The following is a 27,181-nucleotide window of genomic DNA, read 5'->3' as shown; positions in this document are numbered from 1 at the left end:
TGTGATATTAAAAATTCTATCTATATAAAAAAAAACACTACCTTAAATAAAAACAGCACAATTCTAGATTGAATTTGTCAAATTAGTCCCTTTACAGATCTTACTTTTTTTTTTTTTTTTTTTTTTTTTTTACTACCTGCCCTATTTTCACAATGTTGATTATACCTTTTTAGCACCACAAGTAGCACGACAGACATCCTGTGAAATGCTTCATCTGCCTACTCAAGTGTTCAAGAAAACCAAGAACTGCTAGAAATGTTCTCCAGACAGCTACTGTGATCCACGAGTGAGCGCCATGTTGTGTTTTTGCTGGACTCTGTTGTCTTTAAAAAGCATAAATCCTGTGGTGTGTCTGGGACATGTGAAGCTAAATTAGCTCACATCATCAGTCACTTTACATTCTCACTTTTCATTTGGTTCTCTGCATAAGCTGAATGTTCAGAAACAATACTGTGACTTCTTGAGGGCCCCATCTGGAGAAAAGCTGTCACGGTGTGTGAAGTCATCCACACACATTTAGTCTGAAACAACCTTTCCAGTGATGACCACCAGGTGGGGATAAAAAAAAGAGACAATTTATTATACTGAGGACTCATGTTTATGAGTTCAGGAGTCAAAAATGTAACTTCTACTGTACTTCTGTTAATATAATCAGTTGAAATTGCTGGTAATAAACTATAAAAATCTAAAAGCGACCAATAAAACATATCATTCGGATTTCCCTCATAATATTTACATCTAATAGGTGCAGGGAAATATAAGGAAAACTGTTAAAGCGTCAGCATGAATAGCTCTCATCAATGTAAAATATATTGACAAATGTTGGGATGAGTCAAGATTAACAGGGATTTTTGTCTCATGTCGTCACCATTACTCACTTTCCTGCTCTATTCAATGTAATTGGCCCAATTATTGATTTTTATTAAGCAAGAGATGACACATTAAAATGAATCATCAAAGAAACAGTCTCAGTCATAAAAAAATAAAAAAATAAAAAAAATAAAAAAAAGGAAAAGAAAAAGAAAAAGAGGCAACAATCTTGATCAGTACGTTAAAGTTGCTTTAATTTCTTTTTTTAAAACATTTATTCCAGGCTGAATGATATCATTACCACAGTTTTGACATGTATATCATTAATATCTTAGTTAAACCATCAGAAAATAAAAACAGCCATAGAAAACATTGTTTGTCTGCCACATCTGGACAGAGGTGTGTTTGAAGTCCTGCCTGTACCACACACACACACACACACACACACACACACACACACACACACACACACATTACTGACTCTTAAACATGAGTGTGGCTCTTTTTTTATTCGTTTTTTCCATCAAGACGAGGACTAGGTCTACGAGAGCACTGCACAGAACTTCAAATACACCTTTAAGTCAGGTGTGCAGACCACACTGGAATAGTCTTATTAAAACATTGCAAGACAGAGAGTCATTCACCATTAATAAGAGAGGAAAAATGCTGCTCTTGCCTTTATTCTCCTACAAAACAGCTAGCTATTATTTTATCTTTAAAGTTGGATTTTTACAAGACATAGAGAAATAAAAAAAACAAAAACAAAAAAACACGTTGTGATATGAAGAGTGTTGTAAGAGTTTAAAAACATTATGAAAGGCCATTAATCAGTGACTAGTCCCACAGATCTTAACACTGTTTGCATCGATGGTGCAAAAAAAACACACTGTAAAGTACTAGAACCATAGGTAGCATTGTTACCATAACATGGACATTTCCTTTCTAGTAGAATCACACATGTAAGATTGTCTCGCCAATACGAGAAGTGGTCATTGATTAATAATACAAATATTAAAATGCTGTACAGGAATGGCGGTTGAATAGTGTTTGTATGTTAGGGGCTTCTGCTCACTCAGCTAACTACGGGGGTTTCTGGGGTTCTCTGAAATGCACCTACTTCCTACTACATCACCCATAATGCACATGGTCATCAGAGTGGGAGGGCGTGCGGTTACTACAGCGCTGGATGTGAATGTAAACAGGACAAAAGTAGGGAGGGAGGGATGGACTTTATGTGATACTGCAGTGTGTGTGTGTGTGTGTGTGTGTGTGTGTGTGTGTGTGTGTGTGTGTGTGTGTGTGTGTGTGTGTGTGTGAAATGACTCAGGCTTGGATAGGCTGGCCCTCGCTTGCTTGCCAGTCACACACACTTGATCACTGTACTCACACAGAGTTACACCGAGATAGAGCGATAGGCAATCACGCTGCAGCGATGTCACGCACACGGGTTCACGACTACATGTTTTATACACTGTACACGGGGGTTTCAGATCGGGAGGAAAAAGCCACTGGCAGTGTCCCGGGCAGTGAGTTTCACTTCTCCATCTCACAAAGTCACCTTCAAGAGAATTTGTGCTTGTGGGAAGAAAAGAAAAAAAAAAAAAAAGAAAGAAAAAAGACTCACTATGGATGGCTAAAGGTTGCTCGAGTCACCAGTCAACAAAATAAAAGCACAGGAACAGAAACAACACTACAGTTGGTCACAGTATCACATCCTGAATGTCAGCTTATGATAAAAAACAAAAACAAAACAAAAACAGGAACAAAACACCCACTGTCCTTGACGTTTATGTAACATTATTTATATCAGGGACATGATTTTTTTTTTTTTTTTTTTTCTTCAGGTTTCGGGACACAATTACCATTCATTTTCTGATTTTTGTATTCTTGATCACATCCCTGAATAAAAAAAAAAATCATTAAAGTAACAAAAACTTTTCCGTCCCTCCTCGGTCCTGATCGTCTTCAGGGACCGTGGCCGCTTTACATAGCACCTGTCAAATGTGTAGTCACAATAATCTGTCCATTGTTTCCCTTTTCGAGTGTCTCTCCCGTTCTCTTCGTTTATTTTTCGCTCCTGTTTTTCTGAGACATCCGGAGGCAGTAGGAGATGAGGACAGAATCCCTCATTTCAGTATTCAGTTTTTTGGCACAGGTTGAGCCTTCTTACGTCCATAGTCTCCGACTCCATTTCCCCAAATTCAAAGCAGTTTGTTCACAACAGGATTCCTGGCTCATACTCGAATAATACTGTATGTGCACGAGTATGGAGAGAGACGTGGACACGGTGAGCTCACGATTCAAGTCTTAGACGTAAATGTTAAGCTAAATGCGAATGTGGTGGTACAGTTCAGTTTCTATCTAAACATGGCTTTCTGATTCACTGGCTTGTTATTTATACAGATGAGTGTTCAGTTAGACTATCCACGTATTTTGTTTGTGTGTGTGTGTGTGTGTGTGTGTGTGTGTGTGTGTGTGTGTGTGTGTGTGTGTGTGTGTGTGTGTATAAGATACAGCAACAATTTCCATGATAAACACACAGCACACCACATAACCAGTAGGGATTTGACAGTCTACTTTTCATGAAATCAGAATAAAGCACACGTTCACTATTTACAGCTCTGTACAGCGTGTGTGTGTGTGTGTGTGTGTGTGTGTGTGTGTGTGTGTGTGTGTGTGTGTGTGTGCGTGCGTGTGAGCTTATCTGTGTGTGAGTGTGTGAGCTTGTCTGTGTGTGAGTGTGTGAGCTTGTCTGTGTGTGAGTGTGCGGTCTGAGTGTCGGGGAGGTCGACTGGTGAGAGTGGACGTCTCCACTGGAAGGCGGTGTGCAGATCGCAGTGGAGCGGGAGATATTTGCAAAGTAGAAGAAGCAACTGCAGGGAGGCCCTTTTGTTGCAGTGCATTGTGGGTATGTGGGCTGATCCATCCCAGCAGCGGTGGGAGGAGCGGCGGCGGTGTGTGTCCATGAATGAGAGAAGTAGTGATTGACCGGGATGGGCTTCGACTGTAGGCGAGACGTAGAAGTTGACCTCCAGAGGGCGGTCCGTTGCTATGACGACAGGTGGATGAACTGCGTTGTGTCTGGTGGACCGGTTGGTGGAATTCGGTGGGCCTCGACAAAACCGGGGTCCCGTTGGTGCTTTAAACGCGCTCAGCTGTGGTGTGTGAGCGTCATGTTGGGGTCTTGCTGTTGGCTGTGAGAACTGGATCGAGGCAGTGCTGAGGGTAGAACCGTTCTCTAGTGGACTGAGGACTGTGGTCGGGCAGTGGGGTGAGGCCGGCTGGCCGGGTCCAGTTGGTCGTTGGGAACGGAGCGTCGGTTCTGGTCTGGTCGGTTGGTGGCCAGGTACTTTGCTCTCATACTGGAGGTGTACTGAAGAGACGGAGGAAACAGACGGAGAGAGAGAGGAAGCGCAAAAGAGACGAGAGTGGGAACCAATGAGAGGCGGGGAGAACGAGGGACAAAAAGAAGACATGGAAACCATGGATGGAATATAATTAACCCTTATTTATACTGAATATCAGGAGAAATGTAGAAATCACACATCACAGTTAATAACACATTGTTATGTAAAAGATAGATGGATGGAGTGATGGAGTGATATAGATAGATAGATAGATAGATAGATAGATAGATAGATAGATAGATAGATAGATAGATAGATAGATAGATAGATAGACAGAAAGATAGATAGATATGTACAGCATAAATACTGTGACCAGTCATTTGGACAGCCGGGTTTGATTACAACGGTCATTGATTAATTCTGGATGATGTTGTTATAAATTAGCAGATGTGCTTCATTCGTAGTTAGTGCTCTACTTCTGATGTAGTAGGTTAGCCTGGTATGAGTTAGTGGTCTCTTGTGAGCTAATTACATTTGGCGGTCTCTGGTTTCCACACAGCCCCCCCCAGCCCAGCCCCCCCCCCCCCCCCCCCCAACAGCCTTGTCTAAGAATGATGGATCACGGCCATTTTGTTGGCTGTTACAGTTCAACAGTGGAGACGGGAGATAAAGTGCTCCTGTGGCTGCTCGATGGTGAAAGGTGAGGGGGGGAGTGGGGGGGGGGGGGGCACAGAAACAGAGGACACATACACCTCGACCAGAAAATGCACACATAGACACACTGTGGGGAGCGGGGAGGGGGAGCGGGAACTTTAGAGGTTTGGGCTCGAGTTGGTTCGAGGGCAGAATTGTCAAAGGTGATTGATCTTGACTGCAGGGTTTTGTCATGTAGCAAAGAATGCATCCTAAACCATGTTTTAAAAAAAGTAATCATGGTAGATTTTGCTCTTTATATATTGTCAGTCCATAGTTGATACTGCATGGATCAACATGCACAGCTACAGGCCCAGCAGCAGCTTGTCGAAGCCACGACAGTCAACAGTCTTTTGTTTATTTTTGTTTGGGTTTTTTTTGGTCAGTAGCAAAAATGACTTCTAGTCTGCAAGTTCTCCTCACACAGCACTGACAGCCATGGTGAAACCAACCAGACGTGTTACATCAGAAATAGAGGACAACTTCGAGTCGAACGTGACCCGACGATCATCAAACCAGTCAAGCCCCTCTTATGATGCAAGTGCAAATCCAACTAGCAACAGGCTTCTGTTCAAACTTCCAGTCATCCCAGGCTGCCAAAATGACCTTCATGAAGGCGATCCATGATCACGGTCTAGTTTGAGCACAGAGGACACTTGCAGTGGTGTAGGGATGGGGGGGTGGTGGAGGGGCTACCTTCCAATATCCACACATAGCATGCTATGACAACATCAGAGACGGGATGAAGGGAGGATCGTTTCCTTCCCGTTACACTTCAAATGCCATCTCTGTGGGGGTTTGTGAAATGCTTCCCAGCTGCGCTGTGGGTATTGGAAGATAGCTGAGGGAGAGTGTGTTCTAGAAAGTGTGCACTTACAGAGGGTGGAGGGGACTCCCTGCCAATCAGGGGGGTGTTCTCACACCGAGGGTTCTGAAAGTTTGCGTTCTGGCTCCTGCATTATAGAATAAGAGGTTACTGCATGTGGTCACCCTGCCACCGAGCTCTTGATCTGTTGCTGCTCTGTGGTCTGCTCATCATCACGACATCATGACCTCAATGATAATCACAAACGAGACACTTCAGCTTGGCGCCCATCTAGCGAGGGGTTAACCACCTCTGCCACAGTCCAACATGGTTAGCATTCTTTCTGAACAATGCACAGAAGATACATGTTTTCTCTCACTCTGACTCGGTGACATGGGGAGGGACAGGAAACTGGCCTCGGGCATATATTTTAAAAGAACTATGTGTTTGTAATTTGTATGGCAACATTTCAACTGTTAAAAGATTCAAGAATACATTGAAACATAAAATATTCACGAATTAAACTTTAAAAATTCCCTGAAAGCACAATTGAATCGGAAGCCAAGACTATTTTCATCATTTCTGGTGTTTTATCTACCACAGAGCAGCTGGTGTTCAAAATAAGACACCTAAAACTCTTAGAGGCTATTCTAAATGTCTGAAAACAAAAATATGCTTCATCTTAGTGATGCAAGGAGTCGCTGGGTGTGTGGGAGAAGCCCACAGGTGTAACACCAAAACAGTATCTGAAATAGCCCTAATTGTTGGAGCCACATAACTCTATCTTAAAATGATATAAACAAATGAAGAGTAGGATAAAGTGTAAAGTAACTTTACTTTACCTTGAGGACAAATAAGTGGTTTTGCATGCTTTGGTTCTTGACCTACAAATGTTTTATTTTCATTACTGCCAAACCAGTTTCCAAAGTTTCTGCAACTCAACGTTATTGAGCTGATTTCTCAGGATTGCGGGGATAATTTGGTCACTTGCAGTGGACTCTTGTTCTTGAAGGGCAAATTTAATAACATGTCAAAGACCTTAACTTAACTTTGGCATAAAGAAAGCTGGTGAAATATTCAGTTTAGGGCGAGTGTCCTATGGTTTGGACCAAAGGCAACCTGAATCAGGCAACCTGAACAGCAATAAATTCCTCCAACAACCCTGCAGTAAGCTGTGGAATATGTAGTCGTCAATGTCGTTAAACATACAGGAATTGTTATTGGTCCAAAACATAAAAACATGGTCCCTCAATCATCAGAAGTCAAAAATAATAAGACTTTCAGTGCTATGCTCTGATTCATGGCTTCTTTTCCCATATTGTGCTTGACGGGCTTAAAGAGAAACAAGCAGTGGCAGAACTAGAGACATACATCCTTATTTCTCTTCTGCATTTTCTGTTGTATTCAGAGCAAGCAATTCAGTCCTGTGGCAACAACACGTAGCAAGCAGGGTGAAATTATTAACTTCTGCTATGCGAGTGCAAATATTAATTTTCTGTTTTCCTTTTTAAATCAGGTTGTTGTTGGGTTTTTTTTTGCGAACATGGCGGGCTTTAGACAGGCGAGGCTGGCTGATACAGCAAGCAAGCTACTTTCTATCAGCACCAAAGGGAGAGCTAGTGACGGGATCTAAACAAAGAGACACACACACATTTTTGCTTTGACGGTGTGTCGCAGCGGACATGCGAGCCAAACATGATCAAGATGAGCTTCTCTAGCTGGTCGCGTCGCAGGCAGTGAGCGTCGCTACGCTGCTAGTCTGGGTCACACGGGGAAAGCATCAGCTGGCAGGCAGAGTATTGATCCTGCTAACTCACATGTATTCAGTGACGGGGGCATTGCTGACAGTGTGCGCTGTAGCGGGCAGGCTAGCTTCGCTACCGTAGCTGGAGCCACAGCTGTAGAGGCTGGGCATGTGAACGCGGTACAGGTTATCGTGCACGCCGCCGCGGGAGGCGCCCGACTCGTCCTCTCCGTCTTCCTCATCCGTCCTTCAATTGGTCAGGGTGAGGGCAGGGCACGAGAGGGCATGATGGATAGGAGGAGGGAGTGGGGGGGGGGGGGAAGGGAGGGAGGGAGAGGTAGAGGGGAGGGGAGATCCGAGAGAGACAACAGAGTGTAAACAAGCGGTTGAAGAGGAGGTTAGGGGGTTGTGGGGGGGCGGGGGGGGCGGGGAGGTGGACTTGTTCTATCAGGAGTCCCCCAGTAGATAATAGACTGGGTACGGCCATGCCTCCAGCCCCAAAGCAGCTGAACAAGAAGAAAATCAACATGGGCAGCATTCATCTACAAAACAGATCCACTACTAAGCACAGTGGGGTCCAGAGAGGACACACGAAGCTGGGTTGTTTTTTTTAACGCTGTGTGTCGTCACATAATATTAAACTGTAAGAAAATGGTAGACTCTTTGATATAATTTTAATAGGTAGAAACATGCAGTCATTTCCTTCATGCAGGCGTCCTATACTGAGAATTTGCTTCCTGGTATTTACTCTCCATGTTAAACTTTGAGAATCCTTCTCCCTTGGATAGAATTCATGCATCTCTGTGGGCTCCATGGAAATCAAAGCAAAAAAACATCAGGAAAAAAGGAGATAATATGGCGGATTTGGGCAAACCATTTTCAGACACAAAATGGTCAAAAATGTAAAAACGGCCAGCAAACGTAACAGAATGAGGCATCAAATAAGATGTGTGCTGATTTGGAAGTTGGATCTCTGGCTACAGAAATGTTCAGGATTCTCCACAAAATGCTTGTACACGTGCATATGTAGATCTTATATTTCCCTCTTGTCTAGATCGGCTGTCGGCATGGTAGCAACACCACATCGGACTGGAAATGTCTCAAAGAAGTAAAGAGGCGGGGAGCTGGATGAGCAGTGTTTAAGCCTGGCCCTGTGTTAACAGAGAGGAGGAGGAGATGTTACTACCCTGACTGGCCACGAGATGGAGGCGTTTCCCTCAGTCAAACAAAATGGAGTAAAGCTGTGGGGCCCATCGAACAGACTCAGCAGTTGCAGCACAGTCAGTCTTATAAGGAAGCGACCCAGTGAGCAGTTGTTCTTGTTAAAGTCAGGGGCATTATGGATGCTGCTTAATACCTGCTGGGCCATACACTGGCATTGCTGGTGATTCCTACCCAACAAACAAGCACTGAACACCACTAATATGGCACAGCTGTGTTTCATTATTCAAATCAGCGAGAAGATTATAGTCTAGCGCTCTTTCACTGATTTTACCACAGAATTATTTGCTCGTTTGAGTGGTGTTGTTTGTCTGACCGTAGGGTCGTCCAATCTCCTCAGTATCTATCCACCATCATTCGCTGAAGCCCGAAGCATTTCCAAATCAGGACAGGGAGAGAGGAGGACGGGAAGGAACAGAAGGAGGAAGTGGGGCACAGAAAAAAAAAAAAAAAAAAAAGTGGTGATATATAGTCTAACACAACAGTGGTGCTCTGAGTCCGTAGAGGAGAAAGGAAAATGAGATATAAACAGACATTGAAACAAACAATCAGCCAGACTGGCGGTGCTAAACGGCAAACAATAAAAATAAGCGAAAAGTTGCGAGAGAAAAAAACGGATGGATGCAAAGACAGGCAGGAAGACGTACGGTAGGATACAGCAGTTTGGGAGGCAAATACACTAAAAAAAATGACATGCATGGAAACCAAGTCGATTCTTCATACATCTCTCCACTGTTTTCAAGTCCATCGGCTGAATTCAGTTAAACAATTACAGTAAGAAGTTAGCGCTAGTAACATGTCAGTCGTTAGTGTACAGATTAACTGGAGAAATGGGCACCGGGATGTAAAGCTTTATGTGTGGCTTGTGTGTGAAGCTGTGGGTGTGTGTGTGTTACCTCTTGCCAGGCCAGGTATGAGGCACACTGCACACAATAGAGGAGAACATCAGAGCGGTGACGAAGGAGAAGAGGACCAGGTAGATGACACCCTCCACGCCGTCATAACACAGCCCAGTCAATGCTTGGACGTAGTCCTGCGTGTTGAGAGAGGAAGAGGAAGAGGGAGAGGAAGAGGGAGAAGGAGGAGAGGAGAGGAGTCAGCTGGTAAGAAAAGTCTTGGATTTAAGGACATCTCTCTTTTAATACAACACACACCAAGTGACTCACCATGTGGAGGCTGCGACAGTCAACCAGAGCCGTCAGCTGGTGAAGACCAACCTCAGTGGAATTCAGCACAGACTGGATTTGCTCGAGACTCCCCTGCGCACACAGAGCAGAGGTTACACATGCATCCGCCTTCATGTGCAGTACAGTACGTCCACACACACACACACGATAAACACACGTGTTTAGCAACTGGCACTTTCATCTCATCTCGCTCCCACTGATGCAAATCCACTCATCCGTGAAAAGAAAAGAAAAAAAAACCTGCAGATCATTGCTTACGTACACACACACACACACACACACACACACAGACACAGACAAAGAGACACACACACACACACACACACCTTAGTGTTGGGATGATCACGTGTTGCTGATCTCAGTAGCTCTGCCACATCATCCTGCATCTCCACCAATGCTTTGTGACTCCCTGACAGTCTCTACAAAGCAATACAGAGACACCAGAAGCTCAAACAAAAACACAAATGCATCAAACTGCTTCCCACTTCCCTTCCTATAAATCCCATGAAAAAGAAAATGCTGCAACAACACAGATGAACAAAGTTACCTGCTGGAAGGGGTTAATTTGTCCAGAGCTGCACCTCAAGTAATACTGCAGAATATCTGAGAACACACCAATGTACACATATCAGTAATAATAATGCATACATTTGGGATACACAGTTTAATGAAAGAAAGATAAACATTGCAAGTCCAGTCAGCGTCTCTCTACTGAGGCATGTTTGCAGTATTACTCAGGCCTAAATGTGTGTGTGTGTGTGTGTGTGTGTGTGTGTGTGTGTGTGTGTGTGTGTGTGTGTGTGTGTGTTTTTAAATGTGTGTTACAGAGGCAACATCTGTGCTCTACAGCAAACAGATAGAGCGGAAACAAGTGACAGACAAGAGGACTCATTAGACGAGTGAGAAGAGAGAAGGGAGGCGGGGAGAGGAAGAAGAGGAGCAATTGAGAGGTAAAGAGAGATGAGGAGAGAGAACAAATCACACCAGGATCTTAAATGAATAAGAAAAAAAATGTCCTTAAATTATTTTCCTTTTTTTTTTTTTTTTTTACATCTGAGACAAGTAGGAGGACGAGCGAGCGGGGGGAGTACAGGGTTGCTGATGCATTGCAGTCAGCAGAGAGAGAGTAAGAGCTTTTAAGATGCCAGGGTGTCAATCAAACACAATCCCGTTGGATACACTCACACACACAAACACACACAAACACTCGTTTCTTAAAATAGAAGCAACATGTCAGGGTGAGATTCAACTGTCAGTGAGTCTATTCTCGATGTTTCTGCTTATTTGTCAACCCACAGTATTCCTCAATGAGGAGTCCATTGACCAATACACATAATTGAGAATATGGTTGATAATTTATAAGATACTTTGCTTTTTTTTTAAGCAGCGGAGAGTCTTCCCTCATCCGTGGTTTACAAAATAAATCTAAGTGGTTTAAAAAGATCATAATACACACAATCTTTGACTCTTCCTTATGAAAAACTGGATCGTTCAATCTTTTTTGTGATTGTTTGATCTAAATGTCATGTGCTTGCAGGCAGACACTGATTTGTTTTTACACTTCACGTCTGAAAGGTTTGTCATAAAATTACCCTTTAAAAAAAAAATCACTGCTGCCAGTTCACCAGCCCTGTCTTTTCTTGTCTGCATACCTTGGTTGATGACATCGTTCTCCTTGGTTACCCTGGTGATGTAGGTATCCGGGGAAACGCAGAAGTCGCTGGCTGACTGTAAGAGTGTGAGCACACATGACACATCAGGCTACATCCACGCTGAACACGCTCGCTCGAGCAGTGGGTAGAGGTTACATCATTGCCACGAGCCGGAGAGCTCGGGCCATGTTGCCATGGTTACACTTACAGCAGCGACAGCCAGTTCCAAGCCCAGAGACCCCCAGCTGATTATCAGAGTCAGAACCCCCAGCAGACATACCCTGAAGGATGAGCAAATCAAAATAAACACGAGATTCAGCTTACCAACAGGACACGACATGTCCGGACAGGATTTGATGCGTCCAATAGGAGAAAGGTTTGAGGTATGATGTGAAGGAACGTACCCAATCAGAGTGCCTCGAGAGTTACGTATCAGACCAAAGAGCACCAGAAGACAAATGAGTACGTCAAACAGCAGCAGGCCGAGGTATCCCAACCACCTGTAAATACACAAATACATGATACACTGTTTCATGACAAGGATTTCACGTCACAACTCAAGAGGCAGAGGGTGGTGGTGTCTTCATCCTTTTATATACACCACAGAGGACATTTCACAAGGTTTTACAATAAGAAGACTGGACGTGTCCATGAGTTAATCTACTGTTTCAGTGTTAATGCAAATGTATGGCGCTGTATGGGTGAGAGTCCCTGGATTTAATGGTGTTAACATGCCACACATCCTCTGAGAGCATTATTTTTCCAGACATCACTGTAATACTTCATGTATGAATGCAAATACAGTTTGATCCAGAAAATACTCTTGCAATTCAACACAATACTTGTTAGCACTGACCTGTAAAAGTCGAAGGCCTCCGTCTTGCGGGCCAAGTCCTCCAGGGAGATGTCGGTGTTGGACCAGAAGGGAACGTCCACCATGAGCCGCACCAGCTCGTCCAGCTGTCCCTGCAGCTTCTGGACGATGGACACGTAGTCCGTCTGATCCTGGAAGGCCGTCTCCAACTGGACCAAGCTCTCCTCCACGGTCTGGTTTAAGGCTAGGGCACTGTCCGACACCTAGACACAAAAAATATCATCAGTCGGAGTTCTAATTGGGGTTTTATTTTGGAGGGTTTTTCCCCACAAAAAAAAAAAAAAGTATAGCAGTCGAGCAGATAACTCACCAGTTTCTCCACCCCGGACACGGTGCGGTTGGCATGACGGAGGGAGTATGCCAAACGATTGGCTCCATCACTCGACTCCCCGTTTCCGTAGAATCCCACAGCGATGCCAGCGCTGCGAGGCAGAAAACAGGAAGTGCCAAGTGTTAACACAATGACTAATTCAACCTTGAGTGGCATCAAATTCATCAACATGGATGGAAGTCAACAATAGATTTTCTTTTCTTTTTTTCTCTTTTGCCTCACACATATTCTTAGATCCATACACCAACACGCAGCAAAACTGCAGCACTGACAGTTGAGTTGTTGAGTGCAGTTCCTCTGTTAACCAGCAACAGGCGACACTGAGCTCTGCTATACTGTCACCCTAAAGCCTGGGGCAAGCACGGGGCTACCAGGAATGATTCACACACACAGACACACAGACAGACACACACACACACACACACACACAAAGAGTCCCCACAATAATTGGGTCACCAGACCGCAAATAATATGATCCTTCTGCAGCTCTGCACCCACATTCACACTTTACACATGCTATAATATCTGGGGTTCGCGGCCCCGACACCCGGTCTTCCGAACCCAAGCCCTCCATAACCATGTTCACACCACAGCTCACCCCCCCACCCACCCAACCCCACTGCAGAAATCTTCTTTCCACTCCCTGTTTTGTCACATCCAACCCCCTCCCCACAATGCTTTAATTTTCTCCCTCACTCTAAAAGCCCCCCCTTTGTGTACTCTACTGTACGTGTGCACGCGTGCGTGTGACTGTACGCTTTGTGTTGATGATGTCTCTGTCTGCGGCACTCGCACCACACGGGTTTGTAGGGAGAAATTTATGGCCGTTGTTAAGGCAATTCATTCTAGCCCATTAGATCTTGAGTAGCCACTTGTTACAACAGAGTTGACTTGTGTGTGTGTGTGTGTGTGTGTGTGTGTGTGTGTGTGTGTGTGTGTGTGTGTGTGTGTGTGTCTGTGTTTCAGAGCTTTACAATGTACGTGTGACATAAAACAATAAATGCAGATAAGGAATAGAATAGATGAATACAAGCGTGGAGGCACTTTAATGTGCTTTGCGTGTTGACGTACACATTGTTTCTTTCATCTGCTCATTTCCCCACCCATCCCTGCCTCCCACCATCGTCTCCCTCCATCTGATCTCAGTTTAAACAGTAAATCATCTCCCTCGTCGTCCTCTTCTTCCCTCCTACCACCCATCCTCTCTCCCACTCCTTCATCCGTCCATGAGTTTCATCTTGCTGTTTAATACCTGCTGCTCCTATCAGGGGGTTTCACCAGTTTATTAACCAACAGCTGAGGATATGAGACATATAGGGGAATGTCCAGTAAGGTAAATGTTCCGAAATCAAATAATTGACAGAAAACACAAACCAGCTTAGTTTGGATTTTAAAAAAAACAAAAAAACAAAAAGACATTCACAGAGGAAAACACACATACATCTCGAGACATCATTTTGCCTGAGGAACAGCCAGCTGCTCTGAATGACGCTACCTTAGAGAGACACTTCTGTTTTAGTCTCTGCTTCAGTCCATTTTCAGCTTAAATGAACAGACATCATAAGCCTAAAAATGCTTGGCTGCAGCTAAATGAGCACAGAAAAAATACACTCCACTGGATCCCAGCAGATGAGACAGTAAATTATGTTTTCAGTCAAAAACTGAATTCAAGTCCAAACCAAAATAAATGCAGCCACTTAGCGGTGCAGCCCAATAACATGTCTCATTTTATACCACGTCCTACCTGACACACACAAACTGCTCTTTCATGGAAACAGCAGACTGACTGTAGACACCTAATCACATTACTGACTACAGTCTGAAAATATTATCAGTGATATAAAACTGGGGAGCAACCAATCATTTTTAAGGATGCATCAATTTGATTTTTTATTAGAAACCATACTGACTATATTTGGTAGCTTATTTCATTACAAATGCACATTTCATAAAGCATCCACAGCCATGTTAAGTATTTACATTTCATAATAGCTCTATAGAGTAGTTTTAATGATCTTACTTTCCAGTGCAATAATAAAATTCAGTGTCAGAGCTGCAATCATGCAGTCGCAGCCAGCCGTAGTTCTTGATGCACCAGCGTTCCTGGCCTCATGTTACCTTCCACAGAAACGATCAGAAAGATTTCTGAGCACTGCAGTGTGGCATAGATTTCGAATGTGTGAAAAAGAGAGCACTGAATTGACGTATTGAAGCTACTACTGGTAGAGAAAACGTTGGATTGGATATTCCCAATCATTTCTATTTTTCATTAGTCTAATGATAAAGAAATGATTCTTTTATTAAATGTCAGAAAAGAGAAAAAAAAAACATTCCCACAGCCCAAGGTGACCTCTTAAAATGACTTGTTTGTGCCTGTCTAGCATATTTACTCAGCTTATTCAATTAATTGTTGCGATGCTGTTTGGTATTTCGCTAAATAAGTGACTAAAACAATCAATAATCAAATACGTAGATTATTTTTTTGTTGATTTGGCTCATACTTTCAGCACAGTGGTAACAAACGCCTGCCAGATACAGCTTTTTCTATCTAAACACACTGCACCTGCACATAAAGGGAGGAAGTCCACATGCAGATGGCATTGTGCCAAAAATAAGATATGATGTCATACTAAATTGTGGATAAAGAATCACACAGACACACAAAAGCACACGCGATCACACACAAACACATGCAGGTGCTGGGATCCATATCAAATATTTAATATGAAATATTATAGCTAATCATAAAATATTAAAACCTCCAAAAAACACACACACACACACACACACACACACACACACACACACACACACACACACACACACACACAGCTTCCCCTGACTGTATAATTCATTTCTCGTCTCTGCATCAAATCTGCTTCTGTCTCCATGGCAACCTTTCTAGGCCAGGGAGAAGGCCGAACAGAGAGAAATGATAAATAAAGGAGGGGGACTAATGGAGACGGAGGAACGGGAAGAGAGGGAGAAAAGAGTCGGTATAAGAGAAGAGAAAGAAGAAAAATGTTGAGAGAGTCAACGAAAGAGGAGGCAGATACTGTATGTTTGTATGTGCATTTGTGTGATAAGAAGAGCAGAGTCCACGCAGCCCAGTATCTGTGCTCAAAATACACTCGACCCTACATCTGGCTCACTTAGGTGAAAGACCTCAGAGTGTACACACAGCCTTCAGACTCAGATAAACACAAACAGAGGAGTGTAACCACCTGGCTGGTTCCCCGGGGCGTGACATGGGCTATGACGTGATCGGTGCAGTAACTACATTTACACGCATAATGGGGTTTCATGAGAACGCCCTCCCTTTGTATCTATATTGTCATCGTTTCATCTTCCTTATTTTACATATTCAAAAGAATATCATCCTCTTGTGATACAGAGGGGGTTGAACCTGGAAAACTGTCGTTAAAATGTTGGAAGGAAAACACGATTTTAGATTCAAGCACATTCAAACACATGTAATTGTCCATAATGTTACCGTGGTAACTATGTGACCAAATGCATCGTTTAGGGTTGGCCAGCTGTCTTCATATCTTGTTTTCATATTGTCTGGTAGTGTAGTGATCGTAAAATACTAACTTTGTTTTTGTCAGCAGTTTGTTTCTCGTGGATGGTGATTTCTGCCTTCCTCCTGTGTGTTGTGTGTGAATGTGTAATCTCTCTATCTAAACACGTGAAAAACTAGCTCTGCTATGTTAAAACAACAAATGATATGAAGAGGACTAATTTCAATATAATTGAAAGTAAACTGTCGGTGATTATAGTCATTTGCTGTATAAGCATACACAAGTGAATTTCCGGCCTCCGCTGGAGATGTGAGGGCCACAGAAACGGGTCACGCTGTCAGGACTGACGGATTGGAAATGGAGCACAAACCGGTTGCCCAAAGTTACTGATCAGAGACACTTGATTAACACTGATTGCAGATTTTATTGAAACAGAAAAAATCAGTACTTACTGTATATTTTCAATCATTAAGAATTAACTTCATCGCTCATCGGAACAAGCCTCGTGTCTGTCTTGTGTTGTTATGGTGACAGGGTCTACACAGCTATGCATTGCTGAGCCAGCAAATCGTTACCAACATTTGCTTTTTCATCCCTAGAGAAAAGTTACCGAGACCAGGCTACAGGGCAGTTCTTTAATTGTGTGATTAAACATATCAACCCTCCCTCACTGAAGCATCCCTATTGTAAGCAATCTTATAGTCTGTGGCATGTTCGCAACGGTAGTGGGAGTTAAACTCCTTCAGACACATGTGACTTTACTGCAGTGTACAGAAGCGTCACTACGAGAAGTTCTCACCTGCAGACGAGTGTGGCGATGATGACGCACCAAGCGGTGCAGCAGCAGTCGGCGCTGGGCTGCTGCGAGTGCGAATGGGAGTGCGAGGAATCGTCACTCTTGCGTCGCCGGCAGCAAAGCCAGAACGAGTAGAAGAGGAGGAAGAGGAGGTCCAGGGCCAAACACAGCAACGCCACAGAGCCAAGGAGCAAAACAGACTGGAGAAGACAGCGACAAAAAACAATTAGTGGGGACAAGAAATTTGTGACTTCATAATACAATTTGTGTTGCACTTTCCATCAAACTTTTTCTTTGAAAAGGAGTTGTCCTTATCACAGGGAAGTGGACCGTTTCGGATGTGGGTTAAGGAAACAGGAAGCAAATTAGCTGATATGAGCAGAAACCAGATACACAGACGGACCACATGATTCAGTCGATGGATGCGCACAAACTGCGATCCCCTCTCCAGCTATTTGAGGCAACAAAATAGTGGCTGTTAAATGAGCGTTTGACGGATACCATAAAAAATTTGCACCGCATTGTTTTTGCGCACCATCAAACATGCACACCTCCGTGGAGGGCAGCGGAGGCACGGCTGCCGGGGAGCTGTGCACGATAGAGACCCACCACACGGATCACACACCCTTTAAAAGCTTTGAAGTGTAAAAGTGGAAAGGGGTGGTGGGGGAAGACAGAAGGAGGAATGGAGGGGGGAGACAGACTGGAGAGACATACAAAGAAGATGTGAAAGAAGATGACTGAAGTGAAGACTTAGAAAGAGAGAAGTGGATAAGGACAGAGATGAGGGCTGTTACAGCAATTTGGCTCGACCTGATGAAATCTTTTTTTAACACACACACACACACTGAAATGTTGACTTTTCTTCCCCTTCTGGGATAGTCTGGAAAAGTCATTGAACTGCAGGACCATACAGTGACAGAGGCACGCTTCTGGAAAACCAAAATCTCCACCTGCTAGACTACTTACAGCAGACAAAGATATCCCTCCACAGATCTGCTCAGTCTGACACAGGCCTCCTAACTGCTGCTTCTTCTACTGACCTCGATTTCTCCTCACTGCCAGCCAGTGGTTTCCTCACCCTTTTTTTGTATGTTAAAGTCTGCAATCGTGGCAACATCAAGCATAAATTCTGGGGCAGTGAAACTGATTATTTTTCATACATAATTATTGTATTTTTGAAATATTTTCCTCTAATTTTCCATTTTCAGGACTCAAACAATAAAAGAAAAGAAAGTGAAGTAAGCCGGGGTTAACCCTACAATTTAAGGCCGTTGTGAGGCCATTTTGTGCACCGCCTAAAACTAATGAATGGAAAATCATTGTGGACAGCATCAAAACTAACAAAATGACTTATCCCAGATCTAATGGTTTGAGTTGTTCCCCTGTGGTCTTCTTTAGCAAGTTTTGTCTTTAAGCTTTTTAGGTGTTGATTAATTATTATCTGCATGAGCTTTTCCAAATTTTTGGAAAATCTTACACACATATGTTAATAATAATGGCCAAAAATGATGTGAAATAACATGACGTTTTCTTTGGGGAGGACTACCAAACCAACACCAAATATGTGCACCTAAGTCTTCCGAGTACCTACAGAAAACACTGGTACCATACTGTGTTTGTAACCCCTTGTCAAGGGCTACAGTCAAGTTAGTGGTCCTATGAGACTGTACCTCGGCACAGCAGTGCTTTGAGCTAGGTGCTTACAGGAACAATGCCAACATGCTGGTGTTTGTTTACCATTGTTTCCATCTTAATTTAGCTTTTAGGCATGCTAACATTTGCAAATTAGCATTAAACCCATAGTATGGCCAAAGGTGACGGTATTGTATGTATTTAGTCAAGTATTAGACAACTAAACATTTTTAGCTAATGGACTTTCTGTTTTGTGGTTTTTATTTCAGTCTGGGTTATGTGTTTTCTGTTTTACTTTGTAGTCACTCACCCCATGTGTCTTGGTCTACTTCACTTCCTGCCCTTGTGTGACTGTCTGCCCCGCCCTGATTAGTTTCACCTGTCCCTTGTTGTCCTCCTCTCCCTAGTGTATTTAGTCTGTGCTCTCCTTCCCTCTTCATTTCAGTTTGTTTTCCTTTGCCTGTCATGTTCCTGTGAATTTTTTTTTTATTTTTTTTTTATTTTTTTTTTTTTTTTTTTTTTTACCACTTGTGTTCTGTGTTCCTGTTGGTTATTCATTGCTTTAAAGTCTTAACTTTAAAATTTGCATCTTTAGTTCTTTCTGGACTCACTTTTTTGTTGTCAGACAGACACACACAGACACACACACTTTAGTTTGTTTTCGTGAAACCTCCTGTTCCCATGTCAGCGTTTAGGTCTTTCCTGCCTTTGAATCCAAACAATGGTGCAGCTAGATAGAAAGCTAAGAGGTCCTAAAGGTTACTACAATTCATCTTAGAGTGAACATGAATGTCTGCATAACAATTAATGACAATCTATCCAGAGGTTGTTGAGAAATTTCAACATAGACCGAAGTGAACCAACATTGCCACGAGCCTTGCTAAAATATGGACTCAAGAACTAGTCACACTGAAGCCCACTGATGTTGGTCACTAGCTGGTCTTTGAAGATATAAATGTCTTTTCCTATTGTTTCAGACAAACAATCTTGATTGGTCAGCATGTCCTGGTTAAATGTGAACTGTAGCAGATGTGGAACCAGGCCAGCAGCATCAACAGGGCCACAGCCAATCTAAGCAGGCTAAGGGGTCACGAGAACACTACAGTGGATTTAATACAGAGGTGACCTGCAGTGGTGTAATGTAAAGGGTCACGAGGGTTAATCAAACAGGACCCCAAAGCACAAGTCTCAGTGCCTGCTGGGAGCTTCAATGTTCTTCTATTGTCTGAGTTGCAATGAGCTGTATCACTCTGCAAAGTTACAACTATCATGAGAGAATTGTGTGTATATCTGTGTTCGTTTTGATTAAATTGTCCTCACGGGGAACCCAACTGGTAGGCTATAAGACTAAGAAGAATCAGTTCACTGCTTGTCCCGACCAGGTTAAAGAAGATGAGCGGAGGACAGGAGGAGGGGATCGTGATGGGAGGAGGGGAAGATAAGCTCTGATTCCTGAGTCTCTGGTATTATCCTATACTATCTATAGGCTTAGTGCCATAGAAGGTGTGTAATAGTAAAGCCGTACGGTGCACCGCTAATGCATTGTCAGATCTCTTGTGACTTTAAAATCAACAATAGGGATTAATATAATGTTGTGTAAAATGCATTAAGCTTTGTAGAATGGGAATGAAACATCATGCTGTCACGACAAGATGGATGTTTTCATGGCAACCATCATAAGTCATGCTTCAATAATGACAAAGGCATGACGCAAGGTGATAGAGGAAAAAAAGAGTGGTTAACAAGTAGGGAAAGTGTAGAAAGTATTTTCATTAAAAAAAAATGTAACTTCAGAGCTGAAGAAATTAGCTGACAGTATTTTCAAACAGTTTTTTTGCTGGTTTAAGTTTCTCAAATGTGTGGATTTTGTGAAGACGCGTTCTTTCCATCATATTTAACTGAATGCAAACTGAAGTCTGGGTTTTGTACACCTTGATTAAAACAGTTTAAAAATGCAAAAAAAAAAAAAGTATTAAAACATTACAACATAACAGGAAAATAATCAACCTATTTGTCACTAACAAAACTATTTTTTAAAATGCAGCCTTATAAAACAGTTGAAGTCTATTAAGCAAAAACCTTTTTTTTTTTTTATATATATATCAAAATTATTATTCGCTCAAACAAATGTCTGGAAATTGTCAGAAATGTCCATTACAACTTTAAAATGTATTCCAACCTATCCAACCAAACTATTCAACATGTTGCAGTGAGTGCTTACATTTAAGAAGCTGTACAGCTATTCTGGATAAAATGACAGAATTTTTAAGTTTTGAAGCATTATGTCTTTTTCTATTCATTTTATGCCACGAATATAGAATAAACATGATCACAGTTTAAAAATACACCTCATGAAGAAGAGGATCTATTTATTGGCATTGAACATGGAAATGTATAATTAAAAATTTCAGTTTGCCCTTTAGGCTTTGTGAACTAGCGGCATCTAATGGCAGATATGACATAAATACTTTATTATACAAAGCCTATAACTGCGGTCAACTCAATCATGTCAGTGCTAGTGTGCAACAACATCAAGCAACAACAACTGTCCGGGGTCTCTTGATGTCTGGTGTATGAGCTTTATGTTAAAGTTATACTCTGACTGAGAACCAGCACTCTCGAATAACGTCACCCTCCTCTTTGTGTGCATGATGGCCGCTAGATTAACTGTTAGGCTGACAAACCATCGGGGCAGATTAAGGGTGGCTCAATTAGCTACTAATAACCATTGTGAGCTTGGTTGTACACGAGTGTGTGTTCTTGGAAGTGTGTGTGTGTGTGTGTGTGTGTGTGTGTACATCTACCCTGCTGGAGATCAGCTTGCAGGCTGGAGGAGGGGCAAAACGTTAAACTCCCAGGCACACTGATCTACTTTCAATCTGTCCATTTAAAGTGTGTGTGTGTGTGTGTGTGTGTGTGTGTGTGTGTGTGTGTGTGTGTGTGTGTGTGTGTGTGTGTGTACGCCCTCACAAATGTGTGTCTGTGTGTTTGAGCTGACAGGATCAATCACTTCCACTTCGCTGAGTTGTCCTTGCACTCTCCCTGTCAGGGTGTCACTCCGTAGTCTGGCCTTGCCTGCTACTATCCTCTCAACTTCTTTCCAGAGGCAGTGACTGACCTCTCCTTCATGATGCTGATATTTACCTGGATCACTGGGTCAAGGAGCACCCACAGTACCAACTCAGACAAACATCCTAGAAGACTAAGACAGTAAAAAAAGCCTCGGGGTGGCCATCTTTTTGTCTTTGATCCACTCGGATCCTTCTCAAAATGAGATAATATCTTCCACTGAGCAAACTGTAGCATCAAAATACCAATTACTGCCTCACTTTCCACAGCTGGGAATATGTATGTGTGTGTTATTACAGGTCACATGATTCCTCTGTAATGTTCTGCAGCTGTTTAACTGTGGCTGAGAGCTGACGCTGCGATTCCATAATACAAACACACACAGACACACACACACACACACACACACACACACACACACACACACACACACACACAAACACACACACATTGCCTTGCAGAACCTCGGGGTAAGAGCTCCTATTTCAGCTCTCCAGGAAGAAAAAAAAAAAAAAGAATAAACCCATTTTCTTAAAAAGAATAACAAATAAAATAAAAAGCCACAGAGTCAGCATCCCCAATAAAGTCAAATGCTGAATGTGTGTTTAAGAGGAAAAGTTTGGGTGTAAGAGAGCAAAATAACTGAGTGAGTGAGTGAGTGAGTGAGTGAGTGAGTGAGTGAGTGAGTGAGTGAGTTTGACTGTGTGAGAAGAACGTTTTGGGCAGGTTTGGATCTTAAGAGCTGAATGCAAATGAACCTGAGCCGCATCCCATCAGAAAGAAAAACACTACACAGAAGAATCTCTCTCCATTGTGTGAGGGTGTGTGTAATGCTGTGGTGTGGTGACGGACCCGGCACTGCTGAAGGACACTGTGTAGGACCTTGTTTTTGTGTGTGTGTGTGTGTGTGTGTGTGTGTGTGTGTGTGTGTGTGTGTGTGTGTGTGTGTGTGTGTGTTTATGTGTTTCTCAGCTGGATGAGTGGACGCATGAAAAGCCTTTGAGACAGATATACTGAGCCAATCTAAAGACGGGCTTCAGTGAAAGAGTGAAGGAAAGAAAGAGAGCATTCTTTCACAACAGACTACAGCCCTCCCTTCCCATCCACCCCCCCCCCCCATCCACCGCTCCCTCTTCCCTCCTTCCCTCCCCCAGTCCAATTCAACCTCCTTCTTCTTGTTCTTCTCACCCTCTGTCCCTCCCTCTGCCTCCCCCCGTCTAGCCAGAATTAATGATTTCACCCTGAATAGGACCCCTATATTCGTTCACACACACACACACACACACACACACACACACACACACACACACACACACACACACACACACACAATAACGCAAACCCTGAGGGAGATCAGTGACCTCACCTCAGCAAACAACACCAAGTGCTAAATACGCACTGACACAGAAAGCCAACATACTGTACGTGACATATATACATGTACAGTTATAGATAATATGCACAACTGTACATAGATATCGTGAACAAACACACATATAATCATAGTGCAAAATGCTCACTGACAGAAACCGCCTCATCTGCTACAACATGTCAGGATGTAATTAGTCTAAAAAGGGGGTCCTTAAAATTCCAGTGAGCACACACACTGACACACACATGCACAAAGGACCTTAGTTAAACACTGAAAGGCTCGCAGGAAGCGGCTATTTGGCAATTTGGAAGCACCTCCCATGGCTCATCAAGCCTTCTCTCTCTCCCCTTGCCTCCAATCAGTCTCTTTTTATCTTCCTCACTCCTCCTCCTCCTCCTCTTCTGTCCCTGCTTCTCTCTCCAGTTCTCATCTCCCTCCCTTGTCCATGATGGCCGTGGGTGCCTTCCCACGCTCGGCTCTTGAACTCACACGCCCTCCCTCCTCTCCCTGCACATGTCAGCAAACTACATTGAGGGGCGGCTGCAGCGCATGAAATGTGAGAACCTAAACAATGTGTCTCGGATTTATGCGAGCGAACCTGCTTTCTGCTTTCTACTGCAGAGACCTGGAAGTCACCTTGTTTGAGGATTCTAATGAAATGCAGCAAAACTGGGCCAAAGCCCCTTTTCTGAGATAGAGCCGCTCTCTAAGGCAGCGGTGCCGACTCAGTCGGTCTATAATCAAAGAATGACTGCAATTATTTTTGTTTTTAACTAGTTCTATTGACTCAGATATTACTTGTGATTTCCCTGTTGATACATCTCATTTTAATCCAATAAAATATCAGACGTTTGAGGAAAAACATGCTCTGTATATCCTAGATCCCACTGTGATGTGATACATATTACATTTACAAAGATAAATGAGCATAAAATTGGTAACTTTTAGAAACCAGAACCAGAAAATGTTCATTATTTTTGGCATGATAAACAACTAATAGACAACTCCATGGATTACCACACTTCTAAGGGTGTTTGGGGAGCCCAGCAATCAGTAGCTACTCACTACCTGACATCACAGATTGGTAACTAGTGCAGAAGACGTGTTTTTGTCTGTTTCTTTCCCGTCTTTCTATCCACCTCACGACACCTCAGATTTACATTGACTACTATTTGATGAATCAAACCGTAATCTGCTTCAATTATCAGTCCAAACCAATGGTGGAGCAGCAATTGTCTCACCGTCTTGATTCAAGGACATTTGTGTCTCTCACACACACACGCGCAGACACACACACACACGCACAGCATTGATCGATGCAGTGAGGGAACCCACAACTCTGTGGCTGCGGGACAGTCTCAGTCACCACTTGGCCACTCTGCTGTGAAATTACAGTGTGGGCAGGTGGCAGGAGGTAGGATGATAAGGTGATGCTGCACGATGAGGGGGGGAGGAGGGGAAGTGAGGGGGGGGGGGTGAATTTCTCGAGTGGGAGGTAATTATTCCCTCCTTTCCGCCCTGCGCTTGTCTTACCTTCTGGTACTCAGAGTCCTCCGGCCTGAAGTCACTGCTCACCGGCTGAAATTCGATGTTGAAATGAGGCAAGCGGTGGAGCAGATTCACCCACCAAGGCGGAGAGTAGTTCACCACGGCCGCCATCCTTCCTTGACGCAGCTGCCTGCCGGCTGTCGCTTCACTGTCTAAACCCGATTCCTCACACGGACACTGCAAAGAAATTCACGACCACCTGTCACGGCTTTGGCAGAGCTGGAAAGACACTTTGAACGTCATTTCCACCATAAACATTAGATGCAGACGCAGCATACAAAGTCTTTACCACCAAAACCTGCATCCCATAAACAGAGTAGCCACTGATGGCTGACATTATTACGAGGCTAAGGTGATGACAAACGTGCCAAAATATTGCATACACTCTTTAATTCGTAAATTTTAAATACACATGCAGAAAGTATCCCGTTTCAAAAGCCACAGATTATAACGTGAATTGTATGCAATAATTTGTTTTTCTAGGAATTTGCATCAATAAAAAATGAATCTCTGGTAAATCACACCTTTCTGTGTGTGCAGTTAAAAAGACTGCAGTATGACATCAAATTTCAGTGCATCATGATTTGTATTTTTAAACGAGATTAATTTGTCATTTGAAGGGTTTGCTTTCCTCCAAAGTGATGCATTGTGTGTTGTTGACTATAAATATGTCATTAAACGTGCCTCCATCATGATAATAAGTGTGCGACATATTATTAGTCTCCTATCACCAATAAACCGTTCAATTGAATTTGAGGGACCTTTGTGGAAAGTATTCGTCTTTGTGAGCAGATATGAGGTCATACTGTACATGAATTATGGCACGACGGCAGCGACCTCGTATCACCCACTTTACGCCCAAACTGCAAAAAAAAAAAAAAAAAAAAAAAAACCACACACAAGCTCGGTGAGGTAAAAAATAAAAAAAATAAAAAAAAAAATGTGTTGTGGACGTGGAAAAGGGCCGTCGTGTCAAACCCCCACATCCCTGCTAGATTTACGGTCCCAACACATGGAGGTCAGCTCGGTCCGCGACACGTTCAAGATTTATCTTATTTTCTCTCAGTCAATAAACCGTGAGCTGAGATTAGACATCTTTATCCTGCTTTGTCCGCTAAAACTACCGCAGTCCCACCGAGTCGTCAAGGCAACGAGGAGGAGACGAGGCGAGAGTCCGCTCCGGGGCTGCGTGTCTGTGGACATCAAAGCCTCTGTGAACGGGGACGGGGGACGGACGGGGGACAGGGGACAGGGGACCGGGTTACAACCTACCTCGTGAAGCCCCCCGGGCGGATGCGGACTCTCCGTTCAGCGTCGTGTTGGGAGTCCAGACCGGCGTGTATTTGTTCACCTATTGTCTTCACACATCCGGCGGTGGACTTGAGCACGACAAGCCGCGGGCTGCTGCATCAACGCGGCCGTACGGAGCCAGCTGCAACGAGCGGGTCGGCTGCAGCCTCCTCCTCCCCCCCCCCCCGAAACCACGATGAAAAGACCCGAACAACGGCCACCGACCCCCCCGATCCGCTCACATCTCACCGAGACGCCTTCACCGCTTCGACTTCCTTCCCCGACAGAAACAGCGCTGCGGCAGATGAAGGGTTAAACTCTTTGACCCGCAACCCGGTATCTGGTTTTTTTTTGTTTTGTTTTTGTTTTAGTTGTCTTCCTTCCTCACGGTCTGCGCTCGTCGGCGCTGTTCCCACGAAGACCGTCGGCTCAGTGCGTTTGACGCGGCGGCTCTTCAATTGGACGGTATCGTCGGAGCGTGAAGCAAACACGGTGTTTTAAAAGCCGCTGAGGACGGGGCTTTGCGGCAGCTCCGGCTCTCTCTCTCTCTCTCTCTCTCTGTGTGTGTGTGTGAAGGAGAGCAAATGCGCAAAACGGGCGCCCCCTGTCGGTGAAATGACGGTAGTACACATAAGGTCCTTTTTCTCTCCAGCAGCAGTGAAGATGACTTCAACGTTGGGGGACAGTGACTACTTTTACCTGCCTGATAGTAGTGCTGAAGCACTTTTATCAGGCACTTGGACTTCACTGGAGTATTTACATTTATTTGACATCTTTAGATATTTTTAAGATGAATACACAATGGATAATAGAACAGACTTTGAAGATACAACACATTGTTAAAGACTAACAACACATTGTTTGACGACCCCCGTCCCTCTCAATAAAACTGGATGTGAAGGACTGGCTCCACCTGCAGCAGATACAACAGTAACATTCGGCCTCACACTAATGCTTCAGTAATAATAACCTCATGATGTCATATATAATATATCAGTCAAAGGGACCAAACCAGTACATCTACTTTAAAACTTCCAGCTAATACCCATGTTTGTTTACTTTAACAGGATATTTTTATGCAGTTTTTTTTTTTTAATTAAGTACTTTGTACTTGAATTACTTTCCTTGAGTAACATTTTGAGTGTGGGACTTTTTCACGGGTTTAAACTACTTGTATTCTAAGGAAGTTTAATCCAGTGGTTCCTAACCTAGGGATCCGGGCCCCTCCACGGGGTCACACTATGTATCATCAAGTGATGATTAATGGGAGAGGGAAAAGAAAATAC

The 27,181-nt window shown here is 43.5% G+C and overlaps 1 protein-coding gene across 3 annotated transcripts; it reads right to left on the bottom strand.

Moving 5' to 3' along the window:
• Positions 1-1,043: 1,043 nt before the first annotated feature.
• ttyh3b (tweety family member 3b) lies at positions 1,044-26,423 on the bottom strand. Of its 3 annotated transcripts, XM_069167467.1 has the most exons (15): positions 25,878-26,423; positions 24,591-24,782; positions 16,985-17,181; positions 12,644-12,755; positions 12,316-12,536; positions 11,864-11,959; positions 11,668-11,740; positions 11,460-11,535; positions 10,355-10,410; positions 10,134-10,226; positions 9,787-9,879; positions 9,517-9,653; positions 7,473-7,646; positions 5,728-5,803; positions 1,044-4,183 (listed from the first exon to the last, which is right to left on the bottom strand). In XM_069167467.1, the coding sequence occupies exons 2-15, from the start codon at positions 24,714-24,716 to the stop codon at positions 4,049-4,051; spliced, it is 1,665 nt and encodes a 554-aa protein (XP_069023568.1). In that variant the 5' UTR covers positions 24,717-24,782; positions 25,878-26,423; the 3' UTR covers positions 1,044-4,048. The 3 variants fall into 3 exon arrangements, with proteins under 3 accessions (XP_069023568.1, XP_069023569.1, XP_069023570.1); XM_069167468.1 differs by lacking the exon at positions 7,473-7,646 and having other exon boundaries at positions 25,878-26,422; XM_069167469.1 differs by lacking the exons at positions 5,728-5,803; positions 7,473-7,646 and having other exon boundaries at positions 4,072-4,183; positions 25,878-26,421.
• Positions 26,424-27,181: the final 758 nt, after the last annotated feature.

Source organism: Embiotoca jacksoni, unplaced genomic scaffold (assembly GCF_022577435.1).
Source record: "Embiotoca jacksoni isolate LCO1_2020_lvr unplaced genomic scaffold, fEmbJac1.0.p SCAF_4, whole genome shotgun sequence".
NCBI classification, from domain to species: domain Eukaryota; kingdom Metazoa; phylum Chordata; class Actinopteri; family Embiotocidae; genus Embiotoca; species Embiotoca jacksoni.
The sequence above is the reverse complement of the archived record's forward strand: the minus strand, read 5'-3'. Positions and strand labels throughout refer to the sequence as shown.